This window comes from Mus caroli, unplaced genomic scaffold (genome assembly GCF_978045245.1).
Source record: "Mus caroli unplaced genomic scaffold, Mus_caroli_1 scaffold_18, whole genome shotgun sequence".
NCBI lineage: Eukaryota > Metazoa > Chordata > Mammalia > Rodentia > Muridae > Mus > Mus caroli.
The window spans coordinates 38,036,407-38,052,598 of NW_028227273.1; the positions used below are offsets into that span (position 1 = coordinate 38,036,407).

The window sequence follows — 16,192 nt, forward strand, 5'->3', positions numbered from 1 at the left end:
AATTGACCCCTTAGCTTTAATTTCTTTTCATTCTTTTGTTCAGTGTTTTTCTTTTTTTTTTTTTTATTCTTTTTTCATACAATACATCCTGACTGCAGCCTCCCTCTGTCTCTTGTTATGCCGAGTTTAGTTGATATCATTGAGAGGACTGCTCTTTTCCAGAGAGAATTGGAGGAGCACTTAGATTTCATTTCTGTTCAAATCTTTTGCATTTAAATTTTTCTTTGTATATCTAATCATGTTGATTTTTAAGGGTTCTTTACATATTGAGGCAATGAATTGTTAGCAGATACCATGATTTGCAAATGTCTTCTTCCAGGTCTTTGGCTGTCTTTTTGGGGTTTGTGTTTTTGGTTTTCCCTTTATGGTCTTTTGAAGCATGGGGAAACCTTTGGCTTTGATGAGGTTGATTTCCCACTATGCTCCACTCTGGCTAAGCTTTTCTCCTGTTTTCTTTTAGCCACCCTTTACTTCCAGTTTTTCACTTATAGTTAATTTTCATGTTGAGTGAGAAGTAGAATTGTAGGCCGAGCATGACTTTGCTTTTGCACATTAACATCCTTCCCCAGCTGCAGTGAACTACTTAGAAGACATGTGCTAAAAGTTAGATGATCATAAATGCAAAATGTGTGTGGATCCCCTGTTATGTGTATCAGTTTTTTATGTTTCTTACACATACACACAAATGCACACAGGCAGACATGCATGCACACACATACGTACACATGTGCATACATACACACATGCACACTTGCACACAGGTGCACACATGCAAACATGCATATATGGGGGTGGGGTGGATGAATCTGAGTCTGACTGGCTGCTTTGAAACCAGGCAGTCGTTCCCCAGGCCTCGTGTAGAGGATGCTCTAGAGGGAAGGAAGAGGGACACGTGAGGGATGCACATGGCTCATAAAAAGCACTGCAGTGTTCACCTGCTCCATCCCACACAGGGCACCTTGGTGTACACGCTTCAGGAAGTGAAGCCTACATTTTTCATGGGGGTGCCACGCATCTGGGAAAAGATGCAGGACACCATCAAGGAAAACGTGGCCAGGTCCTCCCGCCTGAGAAAGAAGGCATTTGCATGGGCGAAGATGCTTGGCTTGAAGGTCAACACCAAGCGGATGCTGGGGTAGGCAGTGTCCTGAAGTGGGTGTGGGGGAGCATGGAGGAGGCTGTGCTGTCTGAAGCTGGGTCTCCTTTTGACACCATTCCCAGGAAGCGAGACATCCCCATGAATTACCGCATGGCAAAGGCCCTTGTGTTCGCGAAGGTCAGGACCTCCCTGGGCTTAGACAACTGCCATGCCTTCTTCAGCAGTGCTTCGCCCCTCTCTCAGGATGTCTCCGAGTTCTTTCTCAGCCTGGACATCCCCATTGGTGAGATCTACGGGATGAGTGAGTGCTCCGGACCCCACACAGTCTCCAACAAGAGTGTCTACAGAGTTCTGAGGTACCAGGCTCCTGCAGCCCTCAGCGGGTGACCAATGGCTGGGATACATCCTGAGCCTGGGCATCATGAGGGCTCCGTTCTCCATCCTCCTAGCCCAGGCCTGCTGGCTTGTCACACGAACTTCAGGGGAAGGGCACTTGTGTGACTTTTCCTGGAAACACTTGAACAAATGTCTGTTTACCCCAAATAGGCACCAAAAGTACCAAGGAAATGCTCCCTTCCATGTGTGGCTTAACATGCTTATTGGGGTGACTGTGGGTCAGGGGTCACAGGTCAGGGGGTCACTGACAGGAATGGGCATGACTCAAAGGCAGAAAGAACATCACCTGCAAATCCACTCCAGCCTGAACTACACCTCACAAAAGTCATGTACAACGTTCCTGCACATGAAAAAGAGGTTCATAGAGTCTTCCCCAGAACTATAACTGCTCATGGAACCTGGAGCGTGGCTCTTGGGGCCTTGTACATTTCAGGGATTTTTTCAAGACTTGTGAGTTTCCATTACTTCCTGAGTTTTAAGAAGCCACCTTCTTCTGGGCGGTGGTGGCACACACCTTTAATCCCAGCACTTGGGAGGCAGAGGCAGATGTGTTTCTGAGTTCGAGGCCAGTCTGGTCTACAGAGTGAGTTCCAGGACAGCCAGGGCTACACAGAGAAACCCTGTCAAAAAAAAAAAAAAAAAAAAAAAGAAGCCACCTTCCAGAAGGCTATGTTCCAGAAAGAGGAACACAGGAAGAGGAAGAGATTGCTCTTTGACACTCAGTGTCCTTCCCAGTGTCACTTAAGTGTTGTATGAACTCGAAACCCCAGGATCCTCCATCTCAGGCATCTCTGTAGCTCCTTTCTGGCATCTTCTACACTGCTCAGCTCGCCAGACTGCCGGGCTGGGCTGCAGCAATTCAAATACACACACATATACTGCAGAGGACTCTGCTGGGAGGCTGGCCTTTCCCAGAATCCTTTGCCTTAAGTTTCCTGCTCCTGCTCCCACCACTGTATTGCACATTTGACTTTCTGCTTTTGCGTGAGGCTTGCTAGTGTCCAGAATCCAACTGAGGGAACAAAATAACAATAATGATACAGAGAGAGGGGGGTAGGAGAAGATGGAGGAAGGAGAGATGGCTGAGGAGGAGAGGCTGCAAGTTGGTGCTGTGGTCGAGCTGCTCACACACCCTCATATCCGCCTCAGCTGTGTGTGGCCTTCTCCACCTGCTGAGGCTGTGATAGCAGCTGTGTGCTGCTCAGGGTGCACACGGGGTTTCTATAAGTCAGCAGGCACAAAATGCTGCCTCAGTTTCCCTTCTGTACCTCTCCTCGAGTGGTTGAGAGCAGCTTCCCATACATCCCCTCTCTGGGGAGATTCTAGATTGGTTTTTATTTGTTTGTTTGTATTTCTGCTGATGTTTTGCTTTTGCTTTTTCAAGACAGGGTTTCTCTGTGTAGCCCTGACTGTCCTAGAACTCACTCTGTAGACCAGGATGTCCTTGAACTCACAGAGATTCGCTTGCCTCTGCCTCCTGAGTGCTGGGATTAAAGGTGTGTGCCACCACTGCCACTCAGCTACCAGCTTATGCTGTCTTATGCCACTGTCCTGGCTGCCACATGGCTATTGCCTTGGATGTTCTTACACGGAAGGTGGCTCATTGCTGTTAGGTCTTCAGGGGGCTTATTTTCTCCACATTAGTGAAGGAAGAAATCTGCAGGGCTTCCAGACACACACAGAACATTGAGAATCTGTATGCTGAGGCAGACTGAAATCCACTGGGTCTCAGAGGGATGTGAATTTAACTGGGACAACCAAATCAGGATCCTGGGCTGCTACTGTACAAGGACCTGGGGTAGGCACGGCTTAGCAGTCTCTGACACCCACACCCCCAACCCATGTCATGTCTCTGGCAGCTGTGGCAAGGTCCTAAGTGGCTGTAAGAACATGCTGTACAACCAGAACAAAGAAGGCGTGGGTGAGGTGTGCATGTGGGGCCGGCATGTCTTCATGGGCTACCTGAACAAGGAGGAGGCCACATTGGAAGCACTGGATGAAAATGGCTGGCTGCACTCTGGGGACATTGGCCGCCTGGACAGCCACGATTTCCTTTATATCACTGGCCGCATCAAAGGTGCCAGACTCATTTGGGGCAAAGGGTACTGGGTATGTTGGGGGAGCTGCTAGCAGGGAATGTTGGGATGCCAGGTACTGGGAACACCGGAGAGAGTAGTATTTCCCATTCATCAGGGTCCCTTCCAGTCATCCTACAGCAGTGGTCTTGGGGACAGACAGGTTGCTCTAGGTCTGTGCCCTGTATTGAGACTGCAGTCTATCTGTCAGCTTTGCCAAGCAGAGGAGAGGGTGGAAGGACCAGGTGAGATCAGGAAGTGTCAGAGAAGCTTCAGAGAGGGAGAGAGCATGAGGACAGCCCTGTCACCTCAGCACTTGGGAGGCTGGGGCAGGAGCACTGTGGACTGGGGGGTATCCTGGGCTGCATAATTGGGTGTCTCTGTCAGAACAAACAACCCAGCAAGGATGTTGTCCTTTGGTGTGCTCTCTGTCACGATGATGTCAGGAAGCAGCTTTGGCAGGAGAGGATTTATTCTGCTCACAGCTCGGGCCATAGTCTATTCCCCCAGAAACAAAAAAAACCAAGGCAGGAACCTGGAGGCAGGAGCTGACGCAGAGGCCATGAAGGGGCGCTGCTTACTGGCTTGTTTCCCATGGCTTGCTGAGCCTGCTTTCTTATAGAACCCAGGACCACCAGCTCAGGGATGGCGCCACCCACAATGGGCTCGGCCCTCCCCTCTTGATCATTAATTTAGAAAATGCCATACAGGCTTGTCCCCAGGCCAATCTGTTGGAGACATTTTTCTCATCTTCCCAGAAGACTCTGGCTTGACAAGCTGACCAAGGCTAACCAGACACATGGTGCCCCTGTGGGGACTCTGAGGACTCAGATGTTGGGAGAATGCAGGATTGAGTGGGGACTTGGGTTGCCAAAAGGAAAGCCATTGCAACCTCTGGCCTGGTCCCAAGTGAGTGGGGACCTGTACCAAGTTAGGCTTTCACTCCAGAAATCCTGATAACCGCTGGTGGTGAGAATGTATCCCCCATCCCCATTGAGACCCTGGTAAAGGAGAAGATCCCCATTATCAGCCACGCCATGCTGGTGGGCGACAAGGCCAAATTCCTGTGCATGCTGCTGACGCTGAAGGTAATGACCCTCCTCTGCGCTAGATCGAATTGCCCACGGCAGCTCCGGGGTCGGGTGGCAAGGGGAGGGGCTGCGGGTGGCTGACCCCAGACTCCACTTCCTTCTTCAGCGCCCTGGGTTGGGGGATCAGGGATGATGGAGGGTGGGCGGGGGAGCATGGTGACTGGTTGTTCTGGGGCAGTGTGAAACAGACCGGAAGAGCGGAGAGCCCTTGAACAAGCTGAGCCTGGAGGCCAAAAGCTTTTGCCAGACGCTGGGTAGCCAAGCAACCACTGTGTCGGACATTTTGAAGAGTCGAGACCCAGTGGTCTACACAGCCATCCAATATGGCATAGACATCGTGAATCAGCAAGCGATGTCTGACTCACATAGAATTCGAAAGTGGATCATCTTGGAGAAGGACTTTTCGATCCAGGGTGGGGAGCTGGGTGAGTCACTTAGGGCTTGGGCCTGAGGCTCCTGGGGTCTGGGGCTTAGGTCTATGAGACCAGCTAGGACACTTCACCCCCACCAACTGCGTCTAGCTCCCCAAACACCTTTACACTCTGGAGGTAACATCCTCACTGTGGGGCTGGATGGGGATATCAGTGTTTAGAGCACTGCTTGCCCTTATTGAGGACCCGAAATCAGATCCCAGCAAACAAGCTGGACAGCTCACAGTCATCTGTAACCTGCAGCCCCAGGGATTAGGCCCCCTCTTCTGGCCTCTGCAGAATGTGCACAGGCAGCACACACATGTGCATATTTATATACCCCCCCATACAGGAGATACATAATTAAAAATTAAATAAGTCTTGAAAAAAAGAAACTTCATTATAGCCAGAATCCTCACTATGACCAGTCTATGTGGACATCCCACAATCCCCACTCACTGACAGCAGGAGCAGGAGCACACCCAGTCACCTGGATCAGCCTCAAACGGGTCTCCTGGCTGTCCATACTGTGTGTGGAATTTTTTCTCACTTCCACAACCTGACTACTCTCTCCTCTCTCCACAGGACCGACATCAAAACTTAAGAGAAATGTGATAACCCAGAAATACAAAGCACAGATTGATAGCATGTACTTGTCATAATGACTGTGACAGGAGCGTCTTCCTGTCCTCATGGTAAGACCCAATGGCCTGGCTCTGCTGGGCTGCGTGGTCACAGGTATCCTGCCCTCTCTGACCTTAAGATCCAGTCTTCCTGGCTAGGACCAGCATTTTTTGTGGATTCCCACTTCTTTATTTTATCTTCTTATAATGTGTGTGTGTGAGTGCCTAAGCGTGCAGATCCAAGGACAATCTTGGGTGCTGTCCTTACCCTGCCAAGTCCAGCAGCCTAGATGGCCCACAACCTTCCAGGGATCTCTGCTCTCCACTCCCATCCCCTAGAAGATGCAAGCTGTGCCTGCTGGGTCTGGCCTCCCATGGGGTTGGAGGATTTGAACTTGGATCCTTACACCCTTGTGGCAAGCACTTTGCCCTGATCCATCTTCTTATGTCCCCACGTTCCGTGTCTTTTGTTCAGAGAAGGCCTGGGCTCTGGAAATTCTGTGACAGAGTTCTGCAGGTGACTGACTCCCTTTACGTAATGTCCACACACTCTTCTCCCTTCCTCAGGGTGTGTGTGTGTATGTTTGTGTGTACTCGCACATGCATGTACTGCACCCACAGTCACCTTCACGGCCACCTGTCATCCTGCCATGTGAAACTGGTGTCTCCAGCCAGCCCACCTGTGTGGCCTGAGGAACAGGCCTCCCATGGACAGGGCTAGCTAGCTGCTCCCTGGTATCCTGTTGTGTGTTCAAGGTGCATGCATGAGTGCATCTGTGTGTGCACACACACGTGTCTTTTTTTTTCTAAAGATTGATTTATTTATTTTATGTATATGAGAACACTGTAGCTGTACAGATAATTGTGAGCCTTCATCCATTGTTGGGAATTGAATGTAGGACCTCTGCTCGTTCAACCCTGCTCGCTCACTCTGACCCAAAGATTTATTTATTATTATAAATAAGTACACTGTAGCTGTCTTCAGACGCACCAGAAGGGAGTGTCAGATCTCATTACGGGTGGTTGTGGGCCACCATGTGGTTGCTGGGACTTGAACTCAGGACCTTAGGAAGAGCAGTCAGTGCTCTTACCCGTTGAGACATCTCACCAGCCCCTCACATATTTGTCTTGAGACAGTCTCTCATGGGTCTGAAGTTTGCCCAAGTAGGCTAGGCTGGCCAGGGATCCCTAGAAAACCCCTGTACTGGGTGGATACAAGTGTACACCACAGTAGCTGCCTCCCCTCCTTAGCCACCCTACTCCTGCCTCCTTCTTCCTTTTACACGGGTGCTGGGGATTTGAATTCAAGCATTTATGCTTGTTCACCTAGCACTTTCCTAACTGAGCTGCCTCATCTCCCCAGTTCTTCTTCTAATGAGGACACCATGAGTCTGAATGAGAGAGGGGTCACCCTTTGGCCCCCATTTTAGCGCCCGTAACAGCCCCAATTTTCAAATAAGGTCAGTGTGAGGCACCAGGCTCAGGGCTGCAGGACTGGCCCACAGCACTTCTTACTCAGTGCCCAGTGCTTCTTGGCAGCTCTCGTGGCAGAGCACTCAGCTTGCCCACCACCTGCAGTGGCACCAGCTTCCCGTGCAGTCCAGAGAGAGCCTGGGCTGTTGTGTGTGTGGAGGGGGTGGGGGGTAGACATGTGCCCCCCTCCCCAGAGATCCAGGGGTGAAGCCCTTTACATTCAGAAGTTCCGCCTCAAAGTTTGTAAGTGATGCCAACATAGGTACAAGTGTGTGGGGGACATGCAGGCCAGAGGATACCACTCGCCCTGCTCCTTCTCTGTGGTGGCCTACAACACTAGTCATAGGCAGAAGCTGCCACTCCCAGCTTTTCACATGGGTTCTGGCGATTCAGACTGAGGTCCTCGTGCCCGTGCAGCAAGCCCTTACCCGCTGAGCCATTTCCCTGGCCCCACACTAGAAGATTCTAACTGCGTGGTTCATGTGGCTGTTCTTGAATGATGTCCCTGTAAGTCTCGCAGTTGGTGGATGTGGAGGTGGGGACCATTTACAATTGGCCTCTTCCCTCCAGGGCATTTACTGTGTGCAACCTCAGGAACCCCACAGACTAACCCAGTGTCTCCTCTCCAGCCTCCAACAGATCAGCCTCATCTCAATGGAGAACATCGTCCCCACCAGGAAGCCACACCCCCGCTGCTCTGCTTCCAAAGGATGCCCACAGTAGAGACAACAAGCCTTCCAGGCGGAGAGTGGAACGACTTCGTGCAGCTGTGACTGGCTCTTCCTCTCCTAGGACTCTGTATTCGAAAAGAGGTGTGAAGACCCAGAGCCCAAAACACCTTCCTGGGAGCAGCATGGAAACCCCTCAAATAAGTAGTCAGGAGCCCCATTGCCTTGAGTCTTCATTCCTGGGAAGCTGCAAATGCCACCTGGGCTGGTGTGATGGGGACAGTGAGGTGCTGGCCAGGTGCCTTTGGCTTTGGCTCTTTGTGTGACGTTTCCTGTGTGGGGTCTATGTGTGTGCACATGCGTACTTATGTGTGCATGTGTATCTGCATGTACATGCATGTGCGTATATGTGTGGTATATGTCTATGTCTGTGCATACGTGTGTGTATATGGGTATGTTTGTGTGCATGTGTGGTGTGTTGTGTGCTTGTGTGTGTATGTTTGTGTGTCTGGTACACCCCTGTGCTTGTGTACATGTGTGTACATATGTGTATCTGGTGTACCTATGTGTGTGCATAAGTGTGTGTCTGGTGTACCTGTGAGTGTGACTGTATGTGTGTACATTTGTGTATCTGGTGTACCTGTTTGTATATGTGTGAGTTTGGTGTACCTGGGTATGCATGTATGTATATGTATGTCTGATGTACTTGTGTGTACATGTATGTCTGGTACATACATGTAGATGGATAGATGGATGTCTGGTGTACCTGTATGTGTGTATAGGTGTCTGGTGTACCTGTGTGTGTGTGTGTGTGTGTGTATGTGTGTACATGTGTAAGTCCAATGTACTTGTTGTATGTGTGCATGTGTGTGTGTGTTCTCTTTCTCTTTTTCTCTTGCCCAGGCCCTCTCTAACTTTAGCAATTGATTCTTTGACCACTCTAGAGCAGTCAAAGTAAAAGCGGCAATCTGAGAGCTGCACATAACCCTCTTTATTGCATAAACAGGAAATCTCGCCCTCTCCAATTTTAGAGTACTGCCTCTGCCAGGGAGCCCAGGGAATACTGGAGGTGAGAGATTGCTTTTTCTAGTCTCTCTACATTAGTATCTATGGCCTTTCTTAGACTGTCATAATGTTTGTTTTTTGTTTGTTTGTTTGTTATTATATGTAAGTACACTGTAGCTGTCTTCAGACAGTCCTGAAGAGGGCGTCAGATCTCATTATGGATGGTTGTGAGCCACCATGTGGTTGCTGGGATTTGAATTCAGGACCTTTGGAAGAGCAGTCAGCGCTCTTAACCACTGAGCCATCTCACCAGCCCCCATAATATTTGTTTTGTAACACCAAGGAAACGACCCCGATTCTTGTGTCTGCCATGCCCAATTCTATGAGAACCATCAGAGTTACAGCCAAGATTAGTTCTTGCTTGATGACTAAACATGAAGTTCCAACTAGGAAGTCTAGGACTTGGTCATCTTTGTGATAGATGGTCCTGTGTAGTAACCGGACAAGGACACAGAATTCCTTGTGTAGTCCCATGGGCGCATGGGGGTGAGCCCTGCAGTGCATGTCCACCAGGCATTGGTGGGTGACAATAGGTCTTTATCATTGTCTAGATTCATCCTATAGGTCCCATTACAGAGGTGGCTACAGGCCTCAGGAACTGTCATTAAACAGGTGGCCAGGTTGTCTATTGGCCTATAAGGTCAGCTTAGCCTCACCTGTTACCTGTTACCGTCTGCACTCACTGGGGTCCTCAGTTTCAGTGAAGTTTCCAATCAGGGCTGTGACTTCAAAGTAGGGTAGTTTTACCTCATAGCACAGCCAGCGTGACTCAGTTATCTCGGGTCTGGAGGCACTGGTGACCTGAAAGGACTGGAACATCATGTTCCAGAGAAGGTCAGGGCTGTTGTTACTTAGTCTTTGTGTTGTCCTTTTGGCTTGGGTTGGTGCCTTGTTAGGGGAAGATGGGAATAAGCCCTGAGGTTGGATTGGTGTCTGAGTCTGCAGAGGTGGTGTAGGTGGGGTTTTAGCCAGCAGGACGTTGGTGCTGAGAGCAACTGGGAGGGGGGTTGTCTGAACATAGAGTTGGGTGGTGAACAGGACTCCAGGATCTGTACTGGTAACATAAAGTCTCAGTCCCCAAGTCTTACCAGTAGTCCAGTTGACCTTTCTGCTGTCATCTGTGACTCTGATAACAAGAAGATTGCATTTCTTCCCACAGCCCGGGTATTGATCCTAGTCATGGTGATGAGGTCCTTATTGGAGGGCTTCTAGTGTATCTATCCAGTGGACTTGCGTCCCCATGTCGCACAGAAGAAGGCTTCAGAGCCTCCACATTTATTGTGTTAGTCATGGCTCTGGGAAGGTCCTGGGCAGACATGGAAAGCTTGGGGCCGAGTCTGCCATTGTACCAAATGTATGTTGTGGCCGTAATCGGTTGGGGGCTGTGCCAAAGTTGTTCTGGGGTGTCCCATTCATTCAGTACCTGGGGCATAACCTGAGATGTGGAGTTGACAATCTTCCCTGTGGCCATGTTGATGATGGCTCAGGTAAGGTTAAGGGACTGGTGGGGTGAGGTGTTGTGTCCGGCCAGCAGATCACAGCCTGGGTTCTAGCCTGGAAAGGCATTTTGGAAACCTGGAAGAGAAGAGGGGCTAGGCGGCGAGAGAAAGAAATGTAGCTAAGACAGTATTCCGATCAAAGCTCAATTTTACTATTTCTAGACACTCAGTTATAAAGGAAGGGGGAGGGAACCCGATTTCCTGCCAAGTAACTCAGGGTCCAGTAGCAGGACAAACACGTATGTGCCTCCAAGCAGCACAGCAGCAGGGTCCAGCAGTAGGCGTGGCAGGACGAATGAGCAGGAAGCTCCACCCTTGAGCAAGCAGGTTCAAGCAGGTGGGGGAAGGGAAACCACAGTGAGGTATTGTAGAACACACAGTAAAGAGGCTCATCAGGTTCACTGTAACGTGAGCTTGAGAGGGTTAGGAGGGTGCTTGGTAGTCTTTGATTTTCTTTGTCTCTGCTGGTCCAGGTCATCCTCAATTGCAAACCAGTCTACAATTTGGGTGTGAGTATGACAAATCCACTCTGTAATCCTGTCAATCTCTAGCATCCCTGGGCAGTGTCTCTTGACTAGGACCCAGTCTCCAGGCTGCAATCCATGAGGCTCTGAAAGTGGACCTGTTTCATAGACAGCACTAAGTTTAAACCAGATATGTTTGTGGACCCATTGGACACCCTCAAGGTTGTCCAATAGTTGGCAGTCATCTGACTCAGCAAAAGACTTCATTCTAAAGTCTTTCTAATGTCTCAGGAGGCCCTTTGATGGCTTCATAGTGGCTTAGCTCTTTCTGCAAAGCCTGCTATCCATATTGCGCAGAACCCAGTGGACCCCAAGAATTCCCTTACCTGGTGGTAAGCGCAGGACAGTTTCCTTCCTGGCCTCAGAGAGCATCTCTGACTCTTTCCTTCAATATGTACCCTAGACAGGTCACCTGTGGTTGGCAGAGTTGGGCTTTCTTAGTGGAAACTTGGTAGCCCAAATTCCCCAGGGCCTCCCAGAGGTCCTGGGTTCTCTCCGGGCATTCTTTCTTGCTCTCTGCTGTTACCAGGAGGTCAGACACATACTGTAAGAGAGTCAGGTTATGGTGCTGGGTTTCGTACTCAGTCTTCAATGGAAGGCCTTAATAAAGATGGTAGGCAAGATTTTAAATTCTTGGGGCAGACAGGTCCAAGTTAGCTGTCTGCTAATCCCAAATTCTGAATCAAAAAGGCAAAGAGGTCTTGGCTCTTGGGTGCCAAGAGCAAGCTGAAGAAAGCGTCTTTTAAATCCAGTACCATATACCATTGGCATTCAGGAGGAACAGCACTCAGGAGGGTGTAGGGATGAAGGACTGATGGGTGGATATCCATAACTTGTTTGTTTATGGGGCTGGAAGGATGGCTCAAGTGGTTAAGAGCGCTGACTGCTCTTCCAGAGATTCTGAGTTCAATTCCCAGCAACCACATGGTGGCTCACAACTATCTGTAGTGAGATCCAATGCCCTGTTCTGAAGACAGCTACAGTGTACTCACATACATAAAAACAAAACAAAACCAAAAAACTTGTTTGTTTATTTCTCTTACATCTTGCACTGGTCTATAATCACTAGTTCCAGGCTTCTTGACTGGCAGGAGGGGAGTGTCCAGGCTAATTGAGATGGTCTTAGGATTCCCACATTTAATAGTCTCCTGATATGGGGGGTTATGCCTTCCCGGGTGATTAGGGGCATGGGGTACTGTCGGACCTGAACAGGCTCCGTCCCTGGCTTGAGCTCAATCCATACTGTGGTCTGATGTTTAACCATCCCGACTCCTCCTGTCTCTTCCCAAGCAACGGGGAAGCAATCTAGCCAAGTAGTAATTTCGTCCTCTGAGGTGGGGAAAGGCTCAAACAACTGGTACTGTTCAGCTAGCGTGGTGGTCAGGATATGAATAGGCTTCCCCTCTGAATCTAATACTTTGACTCCTTCTGGGGAGAAATGCAGTTGTGCCCTCATTTTTGTCAACAAATCTCTTGCCAAGAGGGGGGTATGGGCATTCGGGTTTAACAAGGAATGAGTGGGTTACCCTGCCCACTCCTAAGTCCACTGTTCTTTGGGTAGTCCATGAGTACTGTTTAGTTCCTGTTGCCCCTTGGACCCAAGACTTCTTTGAAGAGACTTTACCTTCAGGCTTTAGCAAAGCAAAATGTTGAGAGGGAAAAAAAAAAGCTGGTGGGTTTCCCTCCCACTTTTAGGGCTACCCCGGACTCAGGGAAGGGGGTCTGAACCCCTTACCCACATTCCTCGTCTCTATTTTTATCTTTTAAGGCCATGGTTTGAATAGGCTTTTTATCTTGGGGCACTCTCTGGTCCAGTGTCTCTCTTCCTTTCAGTAAGCACAGAGGTTCTTTCCCAAGTTGGGGTGTCCTTGATCCTTTGGGGCCCTCCTTGCCTTCTTCTCCAGAAGCCGTCTGTTTTAGGTATCTTCTATGATCCTTTAGTACAGCGTGGCTGCCAGCAGGATCCTTGCCAGGTTGTGAGTCTGTCACCTCTTCCCTCTCACCCGTCTTTCCTCCATTCGTTTCTCTGCCCTCCTCTGCTTCTCCTCTGCACGTTCTCTTTTTATTACACTTTCTCTGCCATCATCACTGAGTCTCTCAGACTCTCCTAACCTCTCAACCCTCCGACGCTTTCTCTTGACATCTGTGCTGCCTGGTTAATACAGGTTAGAGCCCTGCTGCTTTCACTGCTGGTAACTTGGGGTCCATGGGGGTGTATTGTCCCCCTGCTCTCACTGTCCCCCTGACTAAGGTATACTTTAACCAGGTTAGTGGGTCAGTGTGTGGCTGCCTTGAGACCTGTCAACAGAGCCTGGTGGTAGACCAAGAATGTCCCCTTACCTTCAACAGTGTCAAAGTCCCAATCTGGGCAGGTTAAGGGAAAAGCGGCATCAATAGCTGCTTGGTTATTGGTGGGTTCCCTAGTGGGGCCAGGAACCGATTTCCTGGCCTCCATCTGGGTCCTCTCCCTCTCTTCTGTGGTGAAGAGAACCTACAGGAGCTGCTGGCAGTCATCCCAAGTGAGTCGGGGGTGAAAAATCATCTCTAACAGTATAATCAAATCTCGGGGGTTGTCCGAAAAAGGGGAGTTCTGAGTTCTCCAGTAAAGGTCACTAGTAGCAGAGGGCCAGTAGCAGAGGGGTTGATTCCCTTGATCACTGACCCGTCCCACTGCACACAAGGACAGGCTCAGGAGTCAGTCCCAGGTGGCTTTTTGTCCCTGCAGCAGGTCCATCCTCCCTGAACCTCCCTCCCCGATGCTACTGTCTGTGGCAGAGCTGCCTGCAGAGCCTTCGGCTCTGCCTGAAATGTAGAATAAGGTGGGAATGGATAGATGACATCCCCCTCCTCCTCCTTGGAGGACCTATCGAGGGATGGTGTAGAAGGAAGTGGGTGGTCCGGCAGATCTTCCTTTGTATCCTTGGGCTTTTTGGTAGCCAAGGCAAAAACTTATGCCTGGTTTTTTTTGAGGAGAAAAGGTGGCAGGTCTCCTAGGAGGTCTCACCAGGCCACCACATAAGGTATTTGGTCCAGGTGGCCAACTTTGGGTTTAAAAATAAGCTTTTCAATTTCTTGGACCAATCCCAGTCAAAGGATCCCTCCCAGGGCCACCTAGTTTTGGAGGTGGGCTATTCTGGCCTGAAAAATGTTAATTTATCTTTCCTAATGGTGACAGAGAGGTTCTGTCCTCTGGTCTTAACATCCTTAAAATGGCTTAAGCAATTCTGGTGGAGTTGAAGGCACCTGTCCCGTGTTAGCATCTGTCAAAGTCAAAGTCGCCCCATAAGGAGAAACACAAGAACAGACCATTAGTCCCAACAGAAACACAAGAAAATTAGCCCTCTCCTCTCCATCAGGAAGAAATAAAAAGTGCCAGACAGTGGCCTACGGCAGATCCCAAAGCCTGCATCCAACTCCGACTGTGACGCCAAGGTCTCTCTCTGCAGGCCTGGAATATCTTCCAGCACTGTGTGGCTGTGACTTTGCAGAGTGTCCACCTAGTAACTTTGGCCACTAAATACCAAATTTTTAGACCTCTTTCTAGAACAGAATTACTACAGTGCTGCACAAACACAGAACAGAATGACCGTTGTGCTGCACAGAGCACCTGGAACAGAATTACCACAGCACCTCACAGACAGACAGACAGATTTACCGTATGGACAGACACAGACAGGACCTCCTTATCGGCTGGTACTGAGACCTCTTCTAGGGGTCATGGAGTTTCCTGGCCAATGCACCAAAGTGTGCCCATTGAGGAAGCATTTGAGAGCCCCAAAAGACCACTAAGGGGCCTACTCCAACACAATCACATTGGGGTCTTTATTTAAGCTCAAGAGTGGGATCCGCACCAGCCCTGCTGAAGCAGGCGGTAAGGCCCGGAGACCCCAGCGGAACAAGGTTTTATAGGAAGTATCGAGAAAGCGAGGGGGTGTCCAGCCTGACAGCATCTAATTGAATGACTACTGTAAGCCGGCAGGTGGGTGCTCTGAAGCAAAACCATGAGCAATCACAAACGGTCTGAAAGTACATCTAGAACAATCAGACTAATCTTGATTGGCTGTTGCTAGGGAATAACCCTGGGGTGTGAGCCAGAGATAAGCGATGTGGTTCTTCCTGGAACCTGGGTCAAGTTCTCAGGCTCTTTTTCCATTTAAAATGGAGATCGGTCCCACGATGGAGTAGGTTTGGCCTCTCAGTGCTATTGATAGACCCACCTCAGCCCCCCCCCCCCCTGAGGAGTCACCGGGACAAACAGTTCACAGGGGGGAAGCAGGAACAGACAGCTGGCCTGGGCTAGATTTGGATTTGGGGATCACACTTCAGTCTCCCCAGCACTGTTGAGGCAAGCATGCATGGTTTTAGGCCATCCTTGGTCTAAAATACATCTTCTCCAGAGTACATGTGTGTGTAGAGGCCCCCAGGAGCCACTTGTCTCTGCCACGGTGCTGCTCACTCTGGTGTTACCTGCACTGGCTCATGAGCACTGGCATGGGACAGCTGTGTTCTCGCTCACTTGACTCTGTCCCTCACTCCCTGGGCCTTATTCCCACTTAGTCATTGCCCAGCTCCTGAATTCTACTGGGTTTGGTTTGGTTTGGTTGTTTGAGTTGGGGGTGGTCTTGCTGTGTAGCCCTGTCTGTCCTGGAACTCACTATGTAGATCAGGATGGCCTTGAACTCACAGATATCCAGCTGCCTCTGCCTCCATTGAAATTATAAAACCTTATGCTCCAGGACTGGCCCACAATCCCAGTCAGCTGTCAGTGGAGAGAGGACTGAGCCCAGGACACAACCATCCATAGCTGCCTAGCACTTGGCTTCATATTTGGGCTCAGGTACACCAAGACTCCTTGAATTTCAAGATGAAGCAGCCTGGCTGGCACCAGAAGACATTGTGAAGACATTTGTGGTTGGACTGATGATTTATTTATGTATTGGGGTACAAGAGGTCAGAGGCCAACATGTGCAAGTTAGTTCTCTTCTTCCACCAGGTCCCAGGGATGGAACTCAATTCTAGGCAGCAACCACCTTTACCTCCTTGAGCCATCTTATTAGCCCCCTATCTTAGTTAAGGTTTTACTGCTGTGAACAGATATCATGACCAAGGCAACTCTTTTTTTTAAAAAAAAAGAATTATTTATTTCATGTATGTGAGTCGACTGTCACTGTCTTCAGACGCACCAGAAGAGGGCATCGGATCCTCATTACAGACGGTTGTGAGGCACCATGTGGTTGCTGGGAATTGAACTCAGGACCTCTGAGCAGTC

The 16,192-nt window shown here is 49.7% G+C and overlaps 1 protein-coding gene across 3 annotated transcripts in view; it reads left to right on the forward strand.

Annotated features, from left to right (window-relative positions):
* Positions 1-8,049, forward strand: part of LOC110284349 (long-chain-fatty-acid--CoA ligase ACSBG2) — a 32,304-nt gene extending 24,255 nt beyond the window's left edge. For all 3 annotated transcript variants that reach the window (XM_021150075.2, XM_021150077.2, XM_021150074.2), the window contains 7 exons: positions 954-1,135; positions 1,222-1,455; positions 3,355-3,572; positions 4,519-4,658; positions 4,840-5,086; positions 5,657-5,766; positions 7,797-8,049. In XM_021150075.2, the coding sequence (XP_021005734.1) occupies positions 954-1,135; positions 1,222-1,455; positions 3,355-3,572; positions 4,519-4,658; positions 4,840-5,086; positions 5,657-5,733 (1,098 nt within the window). In that variant the 3' untranslated portion in view covers positions 5,734-5,766; positions 7,797-8,049. The remainder of the gene's footprint in view (positions 1-953; positions 1,136-1,221; positions 1,456-3,354; positions 3,573-4,518; positions 4,659-4,839; positions 5,087-5,656; positions 5,767-7,796) is intronic.
* The last annotated feature ends 8,143 nt before the right edge of the window (positions 8,050-16,192 follow it).